The sequence below is a fragment of the Protopterus annectens genome, chromosome 4.part1 (genome assembly GCF_019279795.1).
Source record: "Protopterus annectens isolate FY-2018-M chromosome 4.part1, PAN1.0, whole genome shotgun sequence".
Taxonomy (NCBI): Eukaryota; Metazoa; Chordata; order Ceratodontiformes; family Protopteridae; genus Protopterus; species Protopterus annectens.
In genome coordinates this window covers 914071151-914093712 of record NC_056734.1, presented here as the reverse complement: position 1 = coordinate 914093712, position 22562 = coordinate 914071151, and the positions used below count along the sequence as shown (strand labels likewise).

The following is a 22562-nucleotide window of genomic DNA, read 5'->3' as shown; positions in this document are numbered from 1 at the left end:
TTGGGCAACTCTGACAACATTATTAGGTCGGTGCTACATAAGTTAGGGTGGGGAGTGGTTCCACTACATAATGCAGGTTGGGGGGGTGTTCCACGTGTTTCCCTTCCCATTTGACTATTTCATTCATTTATAGATACAATTAATATTATTCTGGACATCAGTTATAAATTCACTACAGGTATGCGTAGTCCTGTCAACAGATGTGATATTTGGTTGGTGTACTTATGTGTACAGACCTCTGTAATACTCAGGGACTCATTTCTACAGTGACAGGGACAAGGCTATGTCAACTCAGAGACAATCATGGACACTTCTACCATATTAGTACTATTAACTTGGAACGTGTTGACAGATTCGTAATACTACTACTTTTCTGCAGTTAAATACGTCTATTACTCTTCATTGTTGTAAGTAGTCATTCTCATTCAACACCTTTCCTCCAAAGGTCACTGGCTTTGTGAGTGGTTAAGAGGCTGGCCAGTTATTGTGTGAATGCTCTGACCATTGGTAGTGTTGACATTGTCATATGTACAGGTTGGGATGTATTCTGGGGACTAGGGTTGCCACCTTTTCAAATTGCCAAGATGGGACATTTTCGGAGCACACATCAGATTTTACAGGCCGACACATACCCACAGTCAGTACAAAGGATAGAACTTTACTTATTTGCTTACATAAAAGCCTATTCTTGTAGTGGTTTAGTTGCTTATTCTGTTTCTTGTAACATTTAGATATTTTAGATACAGAAATCATTATTTTATGCAACTATTACATAGCATATGGGATATAATTATGCCCTACAATCTCAGGACATTTGCCATTTTTAATATATTTTGTCAGGACACAACTGTCCACAGAGGGACTGTCCCTCACAAAGTGGGACAGATGGTAACCCTACTGGGGACACCAGATTGTTTGGGCCAACACATAGCCACGGTCAGTGCAGGTTTAGAACATTCATTTGTTTTCTAGCTGTGAGCCTATACCTCTGGCGCTTTTGTTGTTTGCCTGTTTCTTGTACGAATTACGTTTATTCTGTCCTGATGTGACCACTTTAGGCAACTGTTACATGCAGTATGGTACATAGTTATTTCCTACAATCACAGGACATTTGGCATTCTATCATTGTTGGTCAGGTCACATCTACACACATTACTTGTCCCTCACACACTGGATCAGGGGGTATCCTGTTTACGTCAGTGCCTTCATCACCCATATACCATGTGACACTATGTGAATGTGTGCAATATATTCTCTCGCTTATTCGTGTTGGGACACGTGCGTCACGGGCAGGTGTTTGATCCTGGGTAGTAAGTTCTGCATGACCATCTAGGGCTGGACAGTCTCGTGCACCACTACTGCACATTCCAACATGTATCCAGATATCTACAGGACTGGACATCGTGTCTTCATACCCATTCTAATGTTTACACAGGTTTCTTATCCCAAGAGGGATATCCAAAAAATTTAACAAGACCAAAACAAGACCAATAACGAACATTCTTCTGGTGTTACAAAAATGTGCTGGGGGTTTTACATGCAAGGGATGCATAGTTTGCAATCCTGAAACTCCCTAGGGTGACAGTACCTACTACATATGCATAGTGGCCACTATGTGTAGATGTGGCTGCACCAAACTAGAAGGCCAAGTATGGCTGGATTTGGTGGACGTTCAGGTATGAGGGCAGGTTGTGTGCTGTGGAGGGGATGCTGGGTAGTCCATTATGCATCCAGGTGTGTTGCATTTGATATGGCCAGTTCCATCAGGACCAATCTGTGGGTATGTGCCGGTGACATGTCTGTACATTTGTATCGCACATTTTAATAATCATATGTTTGTGGGATTGTGTTCTACAATATGGCCTGTTTGGTTGTATTGCAAATGTGTATACATGTTTTTGTGTTTCTTTCTGCTTCACCTGCTGCTCCCTCATACACCTCCGGTTCACCTATTCTGTATATGACACAGTGTCGCCTTGGAGGATTATACCATTACCCATCCCCCCCACACACATATTCCTGACACTCCATCCATCACTGCTTTGGTTGATGGCCCATGACACAGTCAAGGTAACACATTACATACCCTACATATGTCAGGTACCTGTATGGTTTTGTTCACTACCCTGTCGTGTTTGACTTTCCACATGCTATACCTCACGCACATAGGTACATGCCCATACTTAACTTTCATGACATGGTTGGTATACCCGGGTAATACTCATTCAACTGTGACACATCCTGACAAGTTCGGCTTGGACCGCTGATGTGCGGATTTTGGCCGACTGTTCTAATCATTGGTAGGATGCCACCTTTCCCTATGTCCAGGATGGGATATATTCTGGACACATATCCAAATGTACTACACAACACATACCCACAGTCAACGCTATGGATAATACTGTTCCTTTCAGCCTACATGTTGCCTTATTGTTGTAGCAGTTTATATGCTACTTCTATTTTGTTTACATGCTTATTCTATTTCCTGTCACATTTGGTATGTGAAATACAGACATACCTATTGTATATGACTATTACATGCGTTGTGGGATATAATTCGGTCATACGGTTGCTAGATATTTACATTTAACGTGTTTTTTGTTATGGACACATCTGCCCAGCTGTGTACCCTCCCTCACAATATGGGTCAGCTGGTGACCCTGGCCATTGGGCTGGATGTACCTGTTGGCAGCCCGCTAACATATGATGCATTTCACTTCCACTTGGTATAACTATCTACACTGCGTTGGACTACGGGCACATGATTTTCAATGTCATTTGTTTGCGGGATAGGGACCCGTTATTCCCTACCGTGCATTTGTGTTTGCTTCTTCATTTTGTGTTCGCAGGAACTGTCTTGCATGCTTTGCATACATTTCAGTATCCACGGACACTGACAGATGTGATTACTATTGCTTGCAAATTGTTATATGCAAACATTTTAGGTTGCACGTCGACAGCTGACTTTTCCACACCTCCGTGTGGCACTTCGACACGCCCTATGCTCTTGTGCTCCTTTCCTATGCATGTGGCTGTGGCGGCAGCGCACCTTCATTAATATGCATTTGGTGCTACTGTGCCATCTTCATGCCACACGGTCGGCGCAAGCCTAACCCCGGCCTTGCGTCGAGCTTCATGAATCCCGGGGTTTGTTTTCACATGTCTGCTATTTAGAGGGCATTTTTATGAAATTGAAGAATTGTGTAAACACTACAGGTAATGTAATGATCACTTTTAGTTTTACTGCAATACTGTAAATTTACTATCTATATTTATTTCACATGACTCAAGTCTCAGTGCAGCATGGGACCTTATGCTTAGAGATAGGGGCTTGCTAGCTATGGAATTCATTAATATTTGCATCTTTCTTGATATTATCCTTAAAATGTTTATTTTATATGAACACCTATTCCATTAAATCAGAGGTAAAGCTAAGAGTCACTATGTCTGCCAGTTTTATAAATGCCATCTTGTGATAAAGTAGGACTGTGTTTTTTAGTCCTACATTATGATTTATTTACATTTGTATGGATGATATAGTTAACATCTGGAATCAAGACCAGGAAATGTTACAGGAAAACAACATTGCAAAAACAATTTTGCCTCCTATTTAAAGTTGACATCTAACATTCTAGGAGAAACCAGAGTCATAAAGGTTATGACAAAGTATACACTATGTATACACCTCGTGTACAGTTTCTGAATTCAAGAACATCCCTGCCACAATGCTTGTGATGTCTATTCACTCAGAAAGGTTAAACTAAGTGTACACATAGTATACACTTTGTAGTTACTTTTATGAATACAGCCTATAGGGATTAGCAAAGATGGTAACTGGATGAATTTAGGAATACAAGTGCTTCACAAATGGTTACATGAAACTTGTACTTCCATACTTACAAATAAGTAAAGAGGAGCTCTATGATTGGGGGTCATATGGAATGATGTTAAGAAAAATAGGAGCTAATACTGAGAGCAGCAAAAGGATATTTTTCATATTTACAATTACTGTGACTTAATTACACAGACCTGCTATAGTATGCCTTGTTTTTTTCTCCATTTATGCAGATACTACTGACATATGACATATTAAGGGAGTGGAAATATCCTCTAGTGTATCTTCAACCACAAGCCCCAATTTCTTTCAGACTACATGTCAGAATTGTAACCATTGGTAAAAATAGAAGAAGACCGGGTCACAGCTTCATGGTCTATCCAGTGCTGACACATCAGTGAAGAATGCGACTGTGACTTCCACATCCCTTGCAAAATAAGACTGTTGAACATTTCTTAGCATTGTCATAAGACAAAGGAATGCAATGAATACTGCAGAGAAACCATTTACAAATGGGCCATTTTCCCATTAACTTGTCTGGTGTACCCAGAGAAAAGGAAATGAAATGTAGTCAAATTCATTTAAATCTTTTCTCTTACTAATATAAAACAAAAGTTGTGTCCAAGTACAAAGATTATGGATAAATTGTTCACCTCTAATCTGAGGATAACAGGAAAAAGATGTCTATTTAATACTTTGGTTAACTCCAACGAAGTGCAAGGAGCATTGGGATTATGACCCCAAAAATGGGAGTAAAAAACAGCTTGTTAAGCATTCTTAAATGCTGTTAAGATCAGGCTTGTACTAGGATTAACAACAGACAGCAGAAGGTAAAGCAGCTTTGTCAGGTGTTAGATATCCCACTATACCACACTTATAAACAAAAAGTACGACAGAATGAAGTATTTAACATTAAGGAGAGAGAGTGAGAGAGAGAGAGAGAGAGACTTTGTTTCCTTTCCTTCACTGTGCTGTCTATTTGGCAATGAAGAAGTTTATCTGCTTTCAAAATTCCTGGCCAGATTCCTAAAAACCAGGAGAGGAAGTTATTGGGGTAGCTTTGAAAATCATATGGAAACAGAGATAGAATGAATGTAAAGCCAAGTCTTTCTGCTAACAAAGATGTCCTCCATAACAAGAAGCTGAATACATTAATACATTGTGGGATTGCCTTGGCAGATTTAATATATTTGTAGATATCATTTTAAGTCTGTCTGAAGTTTAAATGGTAGAAATCACACATCTAGTATTTGAAAAATATTTAATTTTTGTATTTTTTGATATATACTTTTTAGCCTTTCTTCCTGCTGACCATTAACACTGTACCCACTTATTCCCTATCAGTGACAACATGAACATTGACTTGGGCAAAAGTTAGCCATTTCAAGCCATTGCACAGGCAGGCATGAAGGCAACTTTAACACAGCCAGCTAAGGGCAATTACTCTTTTCCATCAAATAGTTCAGATCAGTGCTGGGGACTTCTTTAATCATCACGGTCCAAATCCCTACAGCAATACCTGTCAACTTCTTTGTGCTAGAAATGTAATCAAGCCTAAAGTAATGGGGGGGGGGGAGCGCAATGGTCCAAAATCAAGGACAGATTTCAATTATTGTTCTTATAAACTTGATGCTCTAACCATTAGCATGCATTTTTTGAAGGATATGAAGTCTGGAACTCAAATGTTTGTCAATATTTAGTGCCACCAGTCCCCAATTATTTGTAAAAAAACATAATTTATTTGAAGAACAGATCACAGATATGAGGCAAAAAAATCTCAATCTGGACATTCTGCAAATATGTATGCAGTTGCCTGTAAGAGACAGCTGATACAAGCATTGGCCCTTCCATGCAGCCTTAAAGCTCATTGAATGACTTATTTTCCATTTCCATGGTGTGGCCATTGCCCTGGTCTAACCATAAGCCTTCAGAGAATCCTTCACTAATGTGGACATCTGAGCATTTTCTTTATTTTCTTTTAATTTCTAATACACCCCCTGATGGTTAACTCAAATGCATGCATGAATGCAAGGACCTCCTAGATTCCCACTTGTGCATGCAGATTCCTGAACACCTACAGGAAGACCTCTCACCACTGCCTTGGGAGCTTGAACATCCTTGCTTCACAGTTGCATCTGTCTCTCTCAAATATTTACTTGCAAGTGGAAGACAGCCAGTAGGATGACAATTCCTTCACTGCAGGTTATAGAGTTGGTGATTACCTATCACACCCTTTTCCCCAGCCTCACTCCTCTGACACTTGAGTCACTGCTAGGTCATATTCAGGACTTCATCTGTCTATATTATGAATGCAGACAATACACTTTAATGACTAATAGAATTTTGAACATGAATTATGACACCATAGTTTTATTAAAATTAAATTGTGAATTCCTGACTTTTGTAGGCTCAGAACCAACATCCTCAAAATGCGCTGACATAAACTATAAAGTAACCCCAAAAATATGGGAGAGTTCACCCAAATTTCTTCAGGTTTAGACAAATACTCTTCCACATGATCGTAATCTGAATAAGTGGAAAAAACAAGATACGTGTATTCTGTAAAGAAAGTGAGAAAATAAAATTCTGTAATATCTCTACTTTGCCACAAGAAAAATTCGAAGAGAACACTACAATGAAGTGTGTGAGTGTATATATATATATATATATATATATATATATATCTACAGAGAGAGAGAGAGAGAAAGATATGTGTGTGTGTGTGTGTGTGTGTGTGTGTGTGTGTGTGTGTGTGTGTGTGTGTGTGTGTGTGTGTGTGTGTGTGTGTGTGTGTGTGTGTGTGTGTGTATGTATATATATATATATATATATATATATATATATATATATATATGTATATATATATATATATATATATATATATATATATATATATATATATATATATAGATAGATAGATTGTGTGTGTTAACCAGGATAAAGCATTTGCTCCATATGGACCCTTTTAGACTCAGCCTAGGAACACTTTGTGGTTCAGTGATTTGCTCAGCATCACTAGTGTCACAGAGTAGGCAGGTGGAGGTAGAAGGAATAAAACCCTGTAACTCTGGTGACTGCAAGCAGTGCAGTACCACTCCACAGCATTAATCCCCTGCACTAAATATATGGGTTACACTTGGTTGCACAACTGTTACAGGTGCATTGTCAATGCTGCAACTAATTGTGTGCTCAAGTAATTGTAGGGTATCAGTATCATTGTTCAGTGGTAGTAGGGTGTTTGCACTTTTCTCTATTGTTGCATGATACTGGAGTTAGTATATTAAGAGGTTCAAGCATGTGGATGGGTGTATGTTGCAACTAGAGTTGCATCACTGCAAAAAAACAAGAGGCTGACAAAAAAAGACATCAACACAACACTACAATTGCTGAGGAATAAACTTTGAGCATCCAACTGTAAAACAAAACATAAAAAAAATTGCTTTTACAGGGGGGAGTCACCATGCACCGTCCAAACACCAGCTAATTTTATATTCTAACTCCAAGATCAGACAATACAGAGGACAGGACATATTCTCAACACCTATAATATAGTGATCTCACATACCTGTCAATTATCTATTTAATCAACCAAATAGTTTCAACTAAACAGATGTTGGCTTTAAGGTTAGTTGACTGAATTGCTGGCTTTCTTCCACAGCTATAGACAGATTGTTATCTATCTATTTATCTATATATATATATGTATATATATATATATATATATATATATATATTTATGCACATGTATATAATTTCCAAAGGCACTTTTTTGTTGATACTCCCAGTGTTGAAGAGCACCCGCTGAAACACAATCCAGCAAAACTCTGAAATCAGTTTTAACATGGGTCCATGGATGGTCCTGCATAGGGATTGGGAGTGGTAATATGTCCATCTTCACTGCTTTTTACTATCACTAAATTCCAGTTTCATGAGTTTTATTGACATTTTGTACATCAACCATAAACTGCCCAGCAAAAGCTAGTAGAACTTGGTACTAGATACTACTAGGTACTAGTCATAAATGACTTCCACCAGAACATTCCTAATGCTAAACTCGTTCAATATGCAGATGACTCCACAATCATCTGCTCCCCAACTTCCACCTCCACTCTCTTAAAACTAACCCTGGATGCTTTCTTGTGTACTGCACACTGGATGTTAAATAACTATTTGTCTCTCAGTGCATGAAAAACTAAAATCATGTTATTTACTCATTTAAATGTACTATTATAGATAAAAACTCATTCTCCATTTCTAGCCAAAACAATACCTCTCTTGAGGTAGTATCCCACGCAAAACTTCTAGGAGTCCTTATTGATGAACAGTTCAAATTCGATAATCACCTATAAGCTAACATAAAGAAAACACACCAGAAACTCGGCATGCTCTACTGCCCCAACCGCTACATAATTCCGCCTACTAAGTTTGTACTCCCTACACCTACCTCATTCCTTCTCTCCTATATGGTGATCTTCCTTAAAGGCAAAACTATCCTCCTGCTATAATAAAATGTCTAAGTTTGCTACTGGCTATAAATCCTCCTCTCACCACTGCCATGCCCTACACAGGCTAAACTGGCTAGAAGTACCCAACCATCTCACCTACAGTCAACTTATTCAAGCCCACAAACTCATCTTCAGTCCCTCTCTCTGCACCTCACTTGCCTCCACTCTTAAAATACATCTACCCAATAGACTGCTAAGATCCACTAACCAGAGTTTGATGGAAGTACACAAGCCTGCTCACCCACCAGGCAAACACCTACCATCCTTTTCCCTAGCTTGTCTCTGGAACTCCCTGCCACCACTAATTCGTACTACCCACAACCACTCTACCCCCAAGTCCCTACTTTATTCCCACCTAACAACCCTCTGGGAATGTTCCTGCTGTCATCCCACATGACCTCTCTCTACATTATTCCCTACTTGCTCACACTCCCTCACTCACTCTCTCCTCTCTTTCATCATATTACTATAACTCTACTAATATTACATGTGAAAGTCTCTTTGCCACTTGGCAATATGTACAATGTGTTAAAAACAATCTAGCTATCTGTAAATTTGCACTACTGCTTTTTTATATTTTACTTTTTCTTTTAACTGACATGTATGTTGTGTGTGTGTGTATATTTTAATTTTTATTACAAATTTTCAGTGTTAACTGTAGAGTTGTACACCATGTCCAGTATTACAAAAATTGATTTAATTGCCATCATTTTATATTGTCGTGGAGCTTTTCTCCCTGGGACTCCATTGAAAACGGTCTCTTCTTGGCCCAATGGACTATCCCAGAAAACAAACTGTAAATAAATAAATAAAAATATTTTTGCCCTTTTTTCTGTGGTTTAATATCATCTGTCCAGCAGCTTCCTTACTTTTTGGAAAGGAAAAACTTTATTCTTAATGGCCATACATTATCAAACACTCATACGATCACATAATTCTTTCCTTTGTTGAAATCTGTTTTTTTTTTCTATGAAAGATAAAATGATGCCACAATATCAGAATAGTCAAGTTATAGTTTTAATCTTAATATCTCCATTTGTAGCTCATTAAATGGTTAACAGTTTATTCAGAACATTTCAGTCACTGTAAATCATGAAGAGAAGTTTCACTACAGAAGCAATTCATTATAATTTTGTTATCTCACACTTGTATATAAAATGAAAATCCATACAAGCTGTGATATGTTCCTCCTGGGCTTCAGATTTGCAAGGGTACTTCTTTGAGTGAAAACTTCAAGGAAAATTATGTTTCACTAATTAATACTCTTTCTTGAATGCAGTATAGATTATTGTGAGATATGGTATCTGGCATTGTTTTTTTTTTTTGTCATATGGTTATATATGTTTTTGCCAAATGATAAATGAAAAGTGAACATTTTTGTTACTGATATAACTCCTAAATCATGGAAGTAAGTAACTGTTAAGGCATGATTTTATTACCCAGTAATTTAGTCTGCCTGTTTATCTTGCATGTGCTTTACATCTTTTCAGCCTTACATACTCTTAGAATTAAAACTTACTTGTAAATATGGACAAAGCGACTGGATTCCCCGTTGTGTTATCTGCAGCAACAGGAGTGACTGTGATGGTATAGGCAATGCCAGGGTTCAGTCCCGACAAGCTGACATAAGGAGTGGTGACTGTCAGAGATGATGATGGAGGCCCTGTAACCTGTATTCTGTAGGAAATCTGATTGCCAGGAGGAGCTCCCCATGATATAAACACAGATGTAGTCGTGACATTCACAACAGATATTTCAGTTATATTGCCAGGTGCTGTAAGAGAAAATAATCAGTTGGGTTACAATTTTCATGCCAGTTCACCAGGCAGTATTCAGAAGTACTTGAAATAATTCCTACACATGGAAAGAACTGTTCCCCGGGCTGACTGTTCTGCTGTGCATGATGTCAAATTTGTAATAAATAGATATTTTTTTACAACACTCAGGAATTTTTTTCTTTCTGAGCAACAGACTGTATACTCATTAAACTTTTTGAAATGTTTTATCGCTTTCTTTTATACCAGTTTCATGAATGGATTTATAATAATATAATGTCTGTAAACATGTATTGTTCTTACCTCAGCATGTTACTCTATCATTCCATGTTTTAGACATTTTCAGAATTAGTATGTATGTGTGTTCTAATTTACTCATGTATAAAATAGAGATATGACACCAGACCTAAGGGAATTTCACTAATTTTATCAATACCATAATGTAATGTATCTCAGTTTGGACTGTTTATGATTGCAACTACTGGCAAACTGGAAACCAAGTATTAATCCAGTACTATTAATGACATACAAATTTCAGGCCAAATTGCAGGTGTTGGTGGTGGTGATGGAAAAAATAAATGCCATGACCTATCAGCTTAGACAGCTCTAAAAGAGAAAAATAATACAACACCATCATATTAATGTGATAAATCATGGAAGGAAGTAGAAAAGTTTGCAACGAGCTTGTACGCTGAAGTTCGTGCAATGACTGGGGAGTCACTCACCTGAGATACTTTTAGATGAGTCCTTGTTAAAACTGCAAAAGACAGATGTAAGAAAACTTCTCTTAAGAAATAAATGAGTGTTCTCCAGAATGCCTGAAAGAATTAAATTGATAGAATACAAAATAGAAACAATACCAGGAATAAAGGTTAGACTGAGAAGTTAGAGTACTGAAAGGTTGAAAAAAATAATTACTAAGAGAAGAAGATGATAAAATTATAAAACTAGGAGTGACATAAGAATCACAGGGTGAATAGAGTGGTGCAAGGGTGCTCCTCTTCCTAAATGTGAGGCACTAGTGATACCTCTTCAGCAGAGATCAATTAATGGTTCTTCTTTTGTTAACCTCAGTGTGCTTTGATAGGCTAGAGATATGACCTAATGCATACTTGTATGGTGCCGCATGAGGAGAGGAAATACATTAGAAAGTCCTAGAGTGAGACCAGGAGATAGAAAATGGCAAAATATTTGGTAGGCAATAAAACACGCTGTTATAGCAAATGGAGTCATCTCAGATGAAAGAATGGTGACCCTGGGACTTTAAATGGGTGAGCATGAGAGTCAATCAATTTCAAAGTTTTCAGAAACAATACTGTAGGAATTCTGGTAGAAAAAAAAGTTTATGTGTTTGATGATGTTACAATATTGTGTCACAGAATTGCTGCACATGAGGAATGTTAGTCAAGGTGAGATAAGACATTAGGAATACTTTAAATTTCAGCAGCTCAAATAGTGCATGTAAAATTTAAAAAAAAAGAAATTCAATACTATGAAAGAAAGCAATAATAGTAGAAGAAACTGGAAGCAATATGTTAGATGACTTGTATGTAAGAAAGTAACATGTCACTTCAGTGCAAGGAAGAGGTATTATGAGCAGAAGGCACAATGTTATTGTCCCTCTGTATGGATATTTCAGAAGATGGTCTGTGGGCTACTGTGTACAGTTCTGCAATCTGTATCTTCATTTAGTGTTCCGAAATGATAAGAAGGGAGGAAATGAAACCTGCGTGCATTCTGCATGAGAAGACATACTAAAGAGAAAGATGAGAGCAGCTTAATGTGCAATCATGAAAAAAGAAAAAAATATATAGTGATTGACGTCACATAAACATTGACATATCCAAAGGGAATTTATAGTGCCAGGTTGTTTTCATCTTAAAGAAGGAGACATATAGGTCAAGCAGTTACCACAGAGGTTTATGTCTATAAGCTTTTAAGTCTGGCAGTAAATAAAGAAGATTAAGCCTAGAAACTGTCAATCAGCTGCTTCCTGTGGCACAAGGATTGAGTCCCACAGCCCTTGTTTACCTGTTGTAGGACCTTGAGCAAGACAGCGCTTTGTGCAGCTGGGAAAGTGGATTATGATGGTGTACTGAGCAGCATGACTAACTACCTATGAATACAGGAAAATCAGACAGAAAGCTTTCTAGTTAATGACTTAGATTGTCCTGTTGTGAAACACGACACTAGTAAGAGGATCAGACTTCCTGAGAATGTTTGGGACAAAAACAATAAGACAATCCAATAATACATAAGAAAGACATGAGGCTGATATTATGAAGGACAAAAGTGGGTGTAAATGGTTCACTAACAATGACCATGTACTTATGCAAAGAATAGCAGAAATGGGCAGACTAGGTAGCCAAGGCTCTCTTGTTCTGTGTTTTTAAAATGTATCTGCCATGGTGACTTATATTTCTGCCATATGTTAATGTGATACGCTGTGACTGCGGTCTATTTAATTTAGGCCAATGCACATCTCAGTTTGCTCCCTTGGGTGGAAATAGCACGTTATAGTGATTCACAGCGATCCAAACTACACAGAATCCAAGTACCACAGTGAAGAGTACAAAAGTGTAGGCAGTTACTTGCACTGCATAATTGCACTGATGCATTCCTATGGGATTATGTGCATAGGGTGAAAGACAGCAGCTTCTTCATGCCAGACTGCCAATCCAAGTATGTAGTGTGTGCATGAGTGTGCACAGGTGAATATGTTAATGTATCTACAGTATGTGGGTACAGGGGCAGTGTCTAGTATGAATGTTTTTATTTGGTGTCTATGTATGTGTTTGATGCCTACTGATTGATTCTTACATCAGTGGCTACATTATGCATGCATGGTATGCTGGTGCTGAAAGTGTACGCCTGTCTCTGTTTATATAGATATCAGTAGGTCTATGAGAATTTGCAGGTGTGTATGCTTGTGTGTATATGTGTGTGTGTGTGTGTGTGTGTGTGTGTGTGTGTGTGTGTGTGTGTGTGTGTGTGTGTGTGTGTGAGTGTGCATGCACACTTCTATATCCTTGTGTGTTTGTGTGTATATCTTTAGGACAGTCTGTGGTTTGCTTAGAATCTGCACTAAAAAATCATAGTTGACTAAAGTGCTCAGCTGAGTGATTCATACTGTCACACAACTAGTGATAATGTGTTTGACTATGAATCACATTTTAGCAGAACAGGTTAGCTTGGCTTATGTGTGCTACACAAGTCGTGCTTCTGCATTAAGTTCTGTGAGAATATTATCAGTCGCCCATTCACTTACTCACTCATGCACTTACTGTTGATCCAAACACAGCCTTACTACAACAGAATAAGAGGTTTTCTGTACAAAATTGGTGTTATCTTGTTTCACGTGTAACTCTTCTAGCTGCTGCTGTGCATGAAGTCTGATGAAGAACAATCTTTCTCTTGTAGAGGAGTGCATGCTTATGTTTCACTTACACATCTGATTTCAGTCATACCCTTAATACTAATACTGACAATAACAGAATGATTTATGTATGATTTATAATGTTATATCTAACACCTCCATTGAATTATTTCCTCACCTACTGTACTTTGAAGTAGAATGTGTTGCCTAAAGAGATGTGATAGCCTTAGTATATTGCCATACTAGGTATCCTTGATGTCTTTATTATATTATTGTTTGTATTCCTAAAACAATAAAACAATTTTAACTTGAAAATGCTGTTCATTGCTGAATCTGAATTTTAGTGTAACAAATGCAAACTTTTAAAAAGAATAACAATTTATTAAATTTAATAAAGTAATGATTTTATTTTATTAGTAGTAAGCTTTCCACTCATATAAGATTTGTCAAACTTACTACTTTTAAAATGCAGTTTGGACCCAAACTAGTTTGTCCATTGACGCCTGTTTGTGGGGGGGGGGGGGGGTAATGTGGGTGGACAGAGGAGTTTAGAATGGTAAAGTTGGTGAGGGAATTGTTGCTACATTGTAGGGGAGGAAGGGTTAAGGCCATGAGGAAACATTGGTTAGAGAGGAAATGTGTGAGTGTGTGTGTGTGTGTGTGTGTGTGTGTGTGTGTGTGTGTGTGTGTTAGTTTTTGTGTGATAACCTGGTTTTAGGGTTTCGATTTTTTTTAATGCAGGTATGGCCAGGCTCAGGTGCTACTTAATTTTAGGTGGCTAAGGTTTTCTGGTGGTTATGTTGGCGGTTGCTTATACATAGCTGTGTTGATAGGATTTTATTTTATGCTAGTATCGCTGGGTTCTGGTTACAATTAGTATTGTCCTGTTCATTATAGCGCTTTTGGTCAGGGACAGGTTGGGGTGTCTGTTAGTAGCTTCTTGAAAATCATTTGTGGTGAGTTTTCATTGCTGGTGACTTACGGAAAGGTACCGAGTTCCATGTTGGTGTGGGGCCCTGGTTCTTTTTCAACATGAGCTCATTGGTTGCATTTTGTGGTATGTGTTGTGGGTGGTCTTGGCCACACTTCTCCAAGGCCTGGTTTGCTGTTGGAGATTCTTTAATGTGGAACATTCTTCTGGAAGAGCTTCATCTGCTGTGCTTAAGTTAACTTTTTCTATTGGTGGTTTGTGTAATGATTAAAATGTTAACCTCACAGTTGCACATTAACAGGGTTTGTGTCTCTCCTTCAATTTGGATGGAGAGCACGGCTTTGAGGAGCAGCAGCCTTCAGGAGCTGTTTGTGGTCTGAGAAACACCTGTGAGTAATGGCTGTTTGCTGAGCATGTGCAGTTGTGGCTGGGGCCACTTAACTGTTAGACAGGTGTGTGTGTGGTGGACATTCTGTTCAAACATCCTGAATTTTCCAGTCTGTCCATATTGTCATGGAATGCCCAGATTTTTGCATCATACTGTGGGTGGTTATGGCAAATCTCAGAGGACTGAGGTCTATAAATAATGACACACATTTGAGTTTTGGACTTGATATCCTACAGAAAATGCATTCTAACTCAATACCTGTTATTTTATCTATATACTATGTTCTTAACAGCAATATTTAAAATGTGCCCTTATATTTTGGGCCTTTCTCCCCCCCCCCTTTCAGAAAATGCATGCTAACGCAAAACTGGTCTGTTTCTCATAAATGTGTTGTTTTCTGGCAAATCACAGAGGACTGAGGTCTCAGAATATTGTCATGTATTTCAGTTTCGGACTTTATATCCTTCAGAAGATACATGCTAACTCAAAACCTATTATTTTATCTATATACTATGTTCATAAGAGCAAAATTTAAAATGTTTTCTTATATTTTGGACCTTTGTCCCCCCATTGTATTAGGCTTTGTCCAGATTTCTAGGGTTAAGAGGTTGAGAGATATGTGCGTTAGCAAGTTGCTATGTTGGAAGAGGTGTTGGAGGTTGGCAATATGGTTAAAGCGTATACTTTGCAGACACAGTACAAGGTCAAATTTAAATATTAACTGATTTTGGGTTTTTATTTTCCTTAAAGGCAGACTGTGTTTAGATTCCCTGTTCTAAGATATTGGGACGTATATGGGCATGTGCCGTGAGGGATTGTCATTTAGGTTCCTGTTTGCTGAGGTTGAAAAACATTTAAGCCTTTGGGTCACTACATATACAATATATATATATATATATATATATATATATATATATATATATATATATATATATACTACAAATAAGAGGGAATTCAAGGTTAATACAGCCAGCTAACTTGGTTGTATCTCCCTGTCAGTGTTGGGTAAGCAGTGTAAATATGGCTGAGAGGGGTATAATGTTAGGTTGTTTGCTATACACATTTCAGAAGCATGTGGCAGTGCTTGCCAGACATTTTGTTAGGCTATTCATGTTTTTTTCTTGCTTTTACTGTTGACAAGGTCCTGCAGCCTGAAGAACAGATGGGCAACTCTTGTGGCTCAAACAAAGGAGTTGTTTTGAGAACTGTCAATGGTAGAGTCCTCTACATCGGCAGTTCCAGTATATCTGGGTGAAAAAGGAGAGTGTAGTCAGCAAGAAGACTCCTGTTGCCAGAGGGAAATGAATCAAGAAGTTGGGAGTTGGCTCTGTCACTGATGGTCTAGCTAGTGGAGTGAGTTTGGATGTGGTTGCAGGTAATAAGTAATACGAGGGTTAGATATACGGAATATGAAAGTGATGGCCCCTCAGCGTGGGGTTTTATTTCTGTAAGCCAAGTCTTCCAAAATGTTGATGTTGTGGCTAGAGGGCATGACCAGTACCCTTTGGAATGGTTGAGCAGGTGCAGAGTGAGATGCTGCATTGAGCTGATAGGAGGTTTTTTTTTTTTGGGGAGTGCAGGATTGAGTTTGAGTTGGGGTGATTCCTTGCAGCAAGATATGGACTTTGCTTTTGGGTTTTGACCAGGAGACTAGTTGGCTACTCATACTTTGTGAAACACAGAGGGAGGGGTTTTCCTTACCCTGCATATAGTATGTTGACATTTGAATTAATTGATGCAGACAGTGCACAACATTTGGTGGAATCTGACATGTCAGGTAACAAGGACCTTTTGGCAGCATTAGCAGTGTTAGGTCAGAGGATGATTGGAAGCTTTAGAGCCAGTACATGGGAAACCTGGGTACTTGGTTTTGTGTATTATACGGTGGTTTACTTGGAGAAGGATACTTCACAGGATTTACCACTTTTAGCTTATTTTTTAACAATTTGCAAGGCAAAACTGTTAAGTTCCAGGAACATGTGGATGTGGTATGATCAACAGTTCCACAAACAGAAAGCCATGGATCAATCATTGAAATGAGCAGTGAGGCACCTGGATATTTGTCTAGCCATGATGATGAATATCTTTGGTGACTTCTCCCGGCTAGTTAATCTAGGCAGTCAGATGAGTGGGGTATGTTGGGCATTTAATGCGGGTCAGTATACGTGGTCTACATCCAAATTTTTGCATATTTGTTTGATATGTTCTAGAGTGCAGATGGCATCACAGTGTGGCTGTCAGGAGGGGAATCTGACTAACATGGGTTCTGCACTAACTGATACTAGGTCCTTCCCCTCCCTGGCACAAAGCCTTCAGGGGTTTAGAAGCTGGGATATCTTTCTGGACCAGAGGAGAAGCACATCCTTTCAAGAGCAGAGAGCCAAGCTGGCCTCACCATTCATCCATTAAGGAGCAAATATTGTGCCAGATGTTAGCTCACTGGCAGACACAGTTTGCTGCTGAGATGATTTGGGGTTTTTTCCTCAGGATTTGCTATCAAAATTGGGGGTTTGTGGGGATTGCTTGTTTTGTAAAAAACTTGCACTCAGTGTGTGGGAATGAGGTTATATTGAAGTTTGGTTGAGAAAGAACTGCACATGGGCAGGTTGTTGGGCCCTTTCAATTACCCTCCTTTTGTCAACTTCAAAGTGTCACCATTGGGGTTGGTCCATAAGAGTGCATCTGGTGAATTTCGGTTGATTCACCACTTGTATTTCTGCAAGGGGAATCAGTCAACGATTTTATTTAAGAGAGGATGGAAAAATTAGGTGCACATCATTAGACGATGCAGTGGTGATAATTAAAGGGTTTGGGATTCCTTGGTTAGTAAAGGTTGATAATGAATGTACGTTCCATTTGCTGTCTGTATGTGAGGAGGAGTGGCCATTATTGGGTATGGTAATAGACGATAAATTTTAATTTGACAAGGTCATGCCCATGGGTTGTGCAGTGTATTTTCCAGGTTTGAGAAATTTAGCTCTGTGCTTCAGTGGGTCTGGTAACAAAGGGTGGGTACTCAGAAGGCTGTTCATTACCTTGATGACTTTCTTTTGGCAGATGAGGGTTTTGTGGAGTTTACAAAGGAATGCAAATGTTACTTGCTATGTGCAAAAAGTTGGGTGTTCCACTGGCTAAGCAGGAGGTGGAAGGGCCTGCCAAGGCTTTATGTTTCTTTGGTTTGACAGTGGATGCTGAACATGGCTTGTTTTGTCTTCCTTTTAAGAAGATAGAGTGATCAGAAGGAAAGACTGTGTGGATGTTGTCTAAAGACAAAGTGTGGATTAGGGATGTCATGGAACTCTTAGGTCTTTTGAACTTTGTGTGTCAGGCAGTTAGTCCCGGCCAGACATTTTGCAGGTCAGTGGCATTTTTGTTAAAGGGGGGAGAAGCAAGCATCATTGAGTAAGGCTTAGCAAGCATGTGTGAGCAGATTTAGAATTGAGGTTGTCCTTTTTGGACCATTTCAATTGCCTTTTGTTCTGGGTCAGTCAGGATGAATTGTAATTTTTCACAGACGCTACAGGTGGGAAAGGGATGTAGACATATTTTAACGGAGAATGGTTTGTAGTTCATTGACCAGATGATTGGGACGATGAGTGGAAGAAGGATGTGGCTTTTTTGGAATTGATGCCTATTTGGGCAGCTTTGGTGGTTTGGCAAGAGCGATTGCATGACAGGAAGGTGTTTTTTAATTCAGACAAATTCACAGTGGTGCAGGTGTTAAAGTCAAAAACTGCCAAATCTAGGTTACTTTTGTTAGTTTTATGGAAATTGGTTTGGCAAAGTTTGTTGATAATTTTTTCTTTTTCAGGTGTACATTTACCAGGTAAAAGGAATTTGATTGCTGGCAGCCTTTTGTGTTTTCAGTTTCACAGTTTTTGGAGTTGGCCCCAGCGGCACAAGGTGAACCAATTGTGTTACTGGAGGAGGTGTGGTAAGTTAGGTGAAGTGACTGGATGGCTAATTCATCAATCATGGGCAAATTTGAAGAGGAAGGCTTATGGTATGGTATTTTCAGCATTTGACAAATTTGTATTGCAGTTGCCTGAGGAGGAGAGAGTTTGGTCAGTGACGTTTTTAGCTTTTGTTGTATTATTTAGCTAAGGCTTGTGGTAGTTCCACCAGTTAAGGTAGATTTTGCTGCTATTAGCACATTTGCTCAGGTGGTGGAGTTACAGGATTTGACCAAGTCATGGGTAATAGCCCGGATGTTGAAAGGATGGGTTTGGATTAATGGTAGGAAGACATGTATGTGTTTGCCAATGACAAGGCAAGCCCTTAAGGTGTTGTTGGCAGGCTTGCACTTATTCAAAGGGAACTCCATGGATTATCTGTTGCGGGTTACCTCATCAGTTTGTATGTTCAATGGAGCATTTAGGGTGAATGAGCTGCTAAATTCATTGCTGTGGTGGGATGTTTTTATATTTCCTTCCTCATTGGTGATATGGTTGCACTGATCTAAAACACTTCATGTGGGCAAGGGTGCACAGATTGTGTTGTTGGCATGTGGGCATGATTCCAGTTGTCCAGTGTCATTGGCCAGGAGGTTGCAGGTATAGCATGGTTGTTGACCACAGGATTTAGTTTTTCAATGAGTGGAAGGGTGGTAGGAGACAATTAGTATTTGTGTTTGATAAACAAGGCTTTGCAATGTGTGGGTGTATGGGGTGGGAGGTTCTCTGTGCATTCTTTTTGGATTGGTATGTCATCAGATTTGGTGAGGGAAGGTAGATCAGTGGAGTTTATAAACAGGGTGGAGCAATGGTCATAAGGGGCCTTTTTGTCTTATATTAGATAAGTAGATTTATGTCATCAGCTGTGTTTAAATATTTTTTTTCTTTTTTTAGGAAGGAAGGTTGTCTTATTGGACCATTCCTATGTTTACTGGGCTGCAAAATCAGCTGTGATTAGGCCAGATAGAAATGAGCTGAGGTTGCAGCAATGCAGGTGGCATGTGTTTTAGTGTTCGAGGACTCAGGTGGCACCAGCTCGAGGACAGGTCTGAAGATATATGCTTTTGGATTGGGATCCCATATATTTTGGTTCTCCATTTGACAGTTAATGACTTAGGGTTCATTCCAAAATGTTAGCTAATGTTTAGGGCAATGAGGGACTTGTCATATCTAAGGAGTAGGTTTACTTCCATGATTATTGTGTGGTCAGAAATACTGCCATGTTTGATTGGAGGAGCATGGGAATTTTATGAGTATTGAACATGCTTGTCATTTTGTTAATCATAGACTTCTGAGGTTGTTATGGCAGCTGGGAATTCATACTATTCATTATAGGGATTTTGATGACAGAGATCCATTGTGGTTCAGGGATGATGGAGTACACTTGTGTAACTTGGGCTTGGACTTGCTCAATGTGCACCTGTCGTTGTTTTTGAAATGTTTGGTGAAATCATTGCAGGTCTTGTAGAGGGGGAATTGCCTGTATTCAGGCTGGTGGGTTGAAAGAGGGGCTGTGAAGTCCCCCTTCTGTTCCCCTCTGGTGTTTATGTTTTGGATCATACAAGGTGGTTGGTTGGTTGGTTATCGAAGTGAGTGGTGTCACGCTGCTTCTAGTGGGAAGTTGTGATTAAGTGAGCAGATGAGTTACACATGCTTTATGTCATTAATAAATTTTGATTAATAAATAGTCATCTTATGCCAAATGGTGTGATGTTTTTTTCATGGGGGAATCTGGACAAATAAATCTTGCATCTCTGTTGACATAAGATTGTAACTTTTATTGAAGTCACTTGCCAAATTGCCATTTGTTGCCGAAAGAAATGTGGTAGTGCCAATATTTATTCTTTTTGGAAATGCTAAGATTCAAATTTTTGGCTGCTGTGCAAGTTGTTGAAATTTCCTGATCATCAACTACCCGACTCACAAGACAGTGAAGTGCAAAATGCCAGTTGTTTTATATCGAATCATGCTGTTTTTATGTATCCCCTAGCAGTGATTTCATTGTTTTGGGAATTCTCTCCTTTCATTTTTATGTGACAGTAGAGTTGCTATATATACATTTGGGGGTATTGGCAACAGCATGTGGAGTGCAGCACAACTTGCCTGCATCAAAAATTCTTGAGTTTGAAGTTTTGGCCCTTAGTGTTTCAGGTATTTGTATTTGGTGCTGTGGTTCCTCTTTGTCTAGTAACTCAGACTTTCATAGTGGAACCATTTTTCCCTGCTTGCCAAACTTTCTAGATCATACAAATGATCTTTTAACAGTTCTGTTTAAATAATAAGGTCAAATAATTGTCTTTGAAAGAAAAGATTCTCTCCAATGCATAGATATGCTGCAACCTGTTATGGGGGAAACAGGGGTTCTAGTCTGCCTTTTTTAGACCTGTATATATGGAAATATTTGTTGCATTTATTTGTGACCTAGGTAATATTTTTTAAGACTAAATAATATATTTTCTAAGGAAACATGCATAATGGGATCAAGTAGGTTTGTTTTTGAGTACTGAAGAAGCTTATCTCTGCACAGGGGATGCCCCAGCTAAGCAGAACAGTAAGGTATGCCCACTACAGTACACTGTGTAAGCGGTATTATAACACTAAATCCTGTGATGTTTTATTAACAATTAGTTAAGCACTTCTGATGAAGTTCCTATAAACTAAGGAATGAAAGCGGATAACTAATTGTTAATAAAAGACCTTTGGAAATTTCCAGTGTCGTTCTATTAGCACCACAAAATTTATTATTTTTTGAGTATGTATGGTTCCGGTCAAGAGTTCTAGTTTTTTTTTTTTTTTGTATTAACACTATCTAAACTCTGACTCATAAAATAACATACTTATTTAATACAAAACTTGTGTTGTGTTATGTGGCCTGACTACCATGTCAGAAGAGTGAAAAAGTAATCAAATAGTACTTTATGCCAAAAATGCATAGCATAAGTACTCTGTCAGTCCTTGTTAAATTAACATTTTATTAACAGTTTGAAATATCCGAAAATATTACATATCTGTTAAACTGATACATAACAGCACCTTTTCAGTTATTTAATTTATAAGAAGATTTAGTTTTGATACAACTGTATTGTCAAAAAGTTTAGGTAAAGGGATCAATGGCATGCCAAATCTGACGGGATGTCTTTTATTATTTATTTTTATTTATTTAATATTTGTTTACCGGGAAAGTCAAACTGGACATACATCCTTTTTCAGGGGAGGCCAGGGAAGAAAAGCTCCAGCAATAAAAGAGACAGACATTATAGAAATTAACAAATTGCAAGTCATAAATAGCCAAGGAGACATATATTAGCAATGTTAACAAATGAAGACATAAAGGTTTTTCAATAATATACAAATTCAAAATTAACATATAGTTGGGTAAATACAACATTTTAGAGGAAACCTTTATATAACTTGAGGTACTTGCGTATATACTATATGGAAGGAGGAAGGTAAGATAGATTGCAAACATAATTAGTGCATGAAGTATGGAGGCATGAAGTATGGAATCAATACATCCGGAAGGGGGCCAAGATTCCAGACTGCTAGCAGCACTGAACATTAGCTCTGCTTATAACATTTTTATTCTGGCAGGAAATGTAGTCTAATTTTTGGAAATACTAATCCAAAAATATATCAGAGGATTTGTGAATATAGGTCCTTTATTATTTTTCAAAAATTAGTACTAAAGTATAAGTTTTTATTATTTTTCCTGTCAATTAAGTTTTTCCTCAAGTAATCCAAGTATAAGTAACTCAAAGAACTCTCATTAGGACAGTGTGGTAAAGAAGGAGCTGCAAAC

The 22562-nt window shown here is 38.4% G+C and overlaps 1 protein-coding gene across 1 annotated transcript in view; it reads right to left on the bottom strand.

Annotated features, from left to right (window-relative positions):
- The window catches only part of LOC122801340 (receptor-type tyrosine-protein phosphatase eta-like), a 203030-nt gene that overhangs the window by 30937 nt on the left and 149531 nt on the right, over nucleotides 1-22562 (bottom strand). The window contains exon 6 of the mRNA XM_044070880.1: nucleotides 9860-10114. Coding sequence (XP_043926815.1) covers nucleotides 9860-10114 — 255 coding nt within the window. The remainder of the gene's footprint in view (nucleotides 1-9859; nucleotides 10115-22562) is intronic.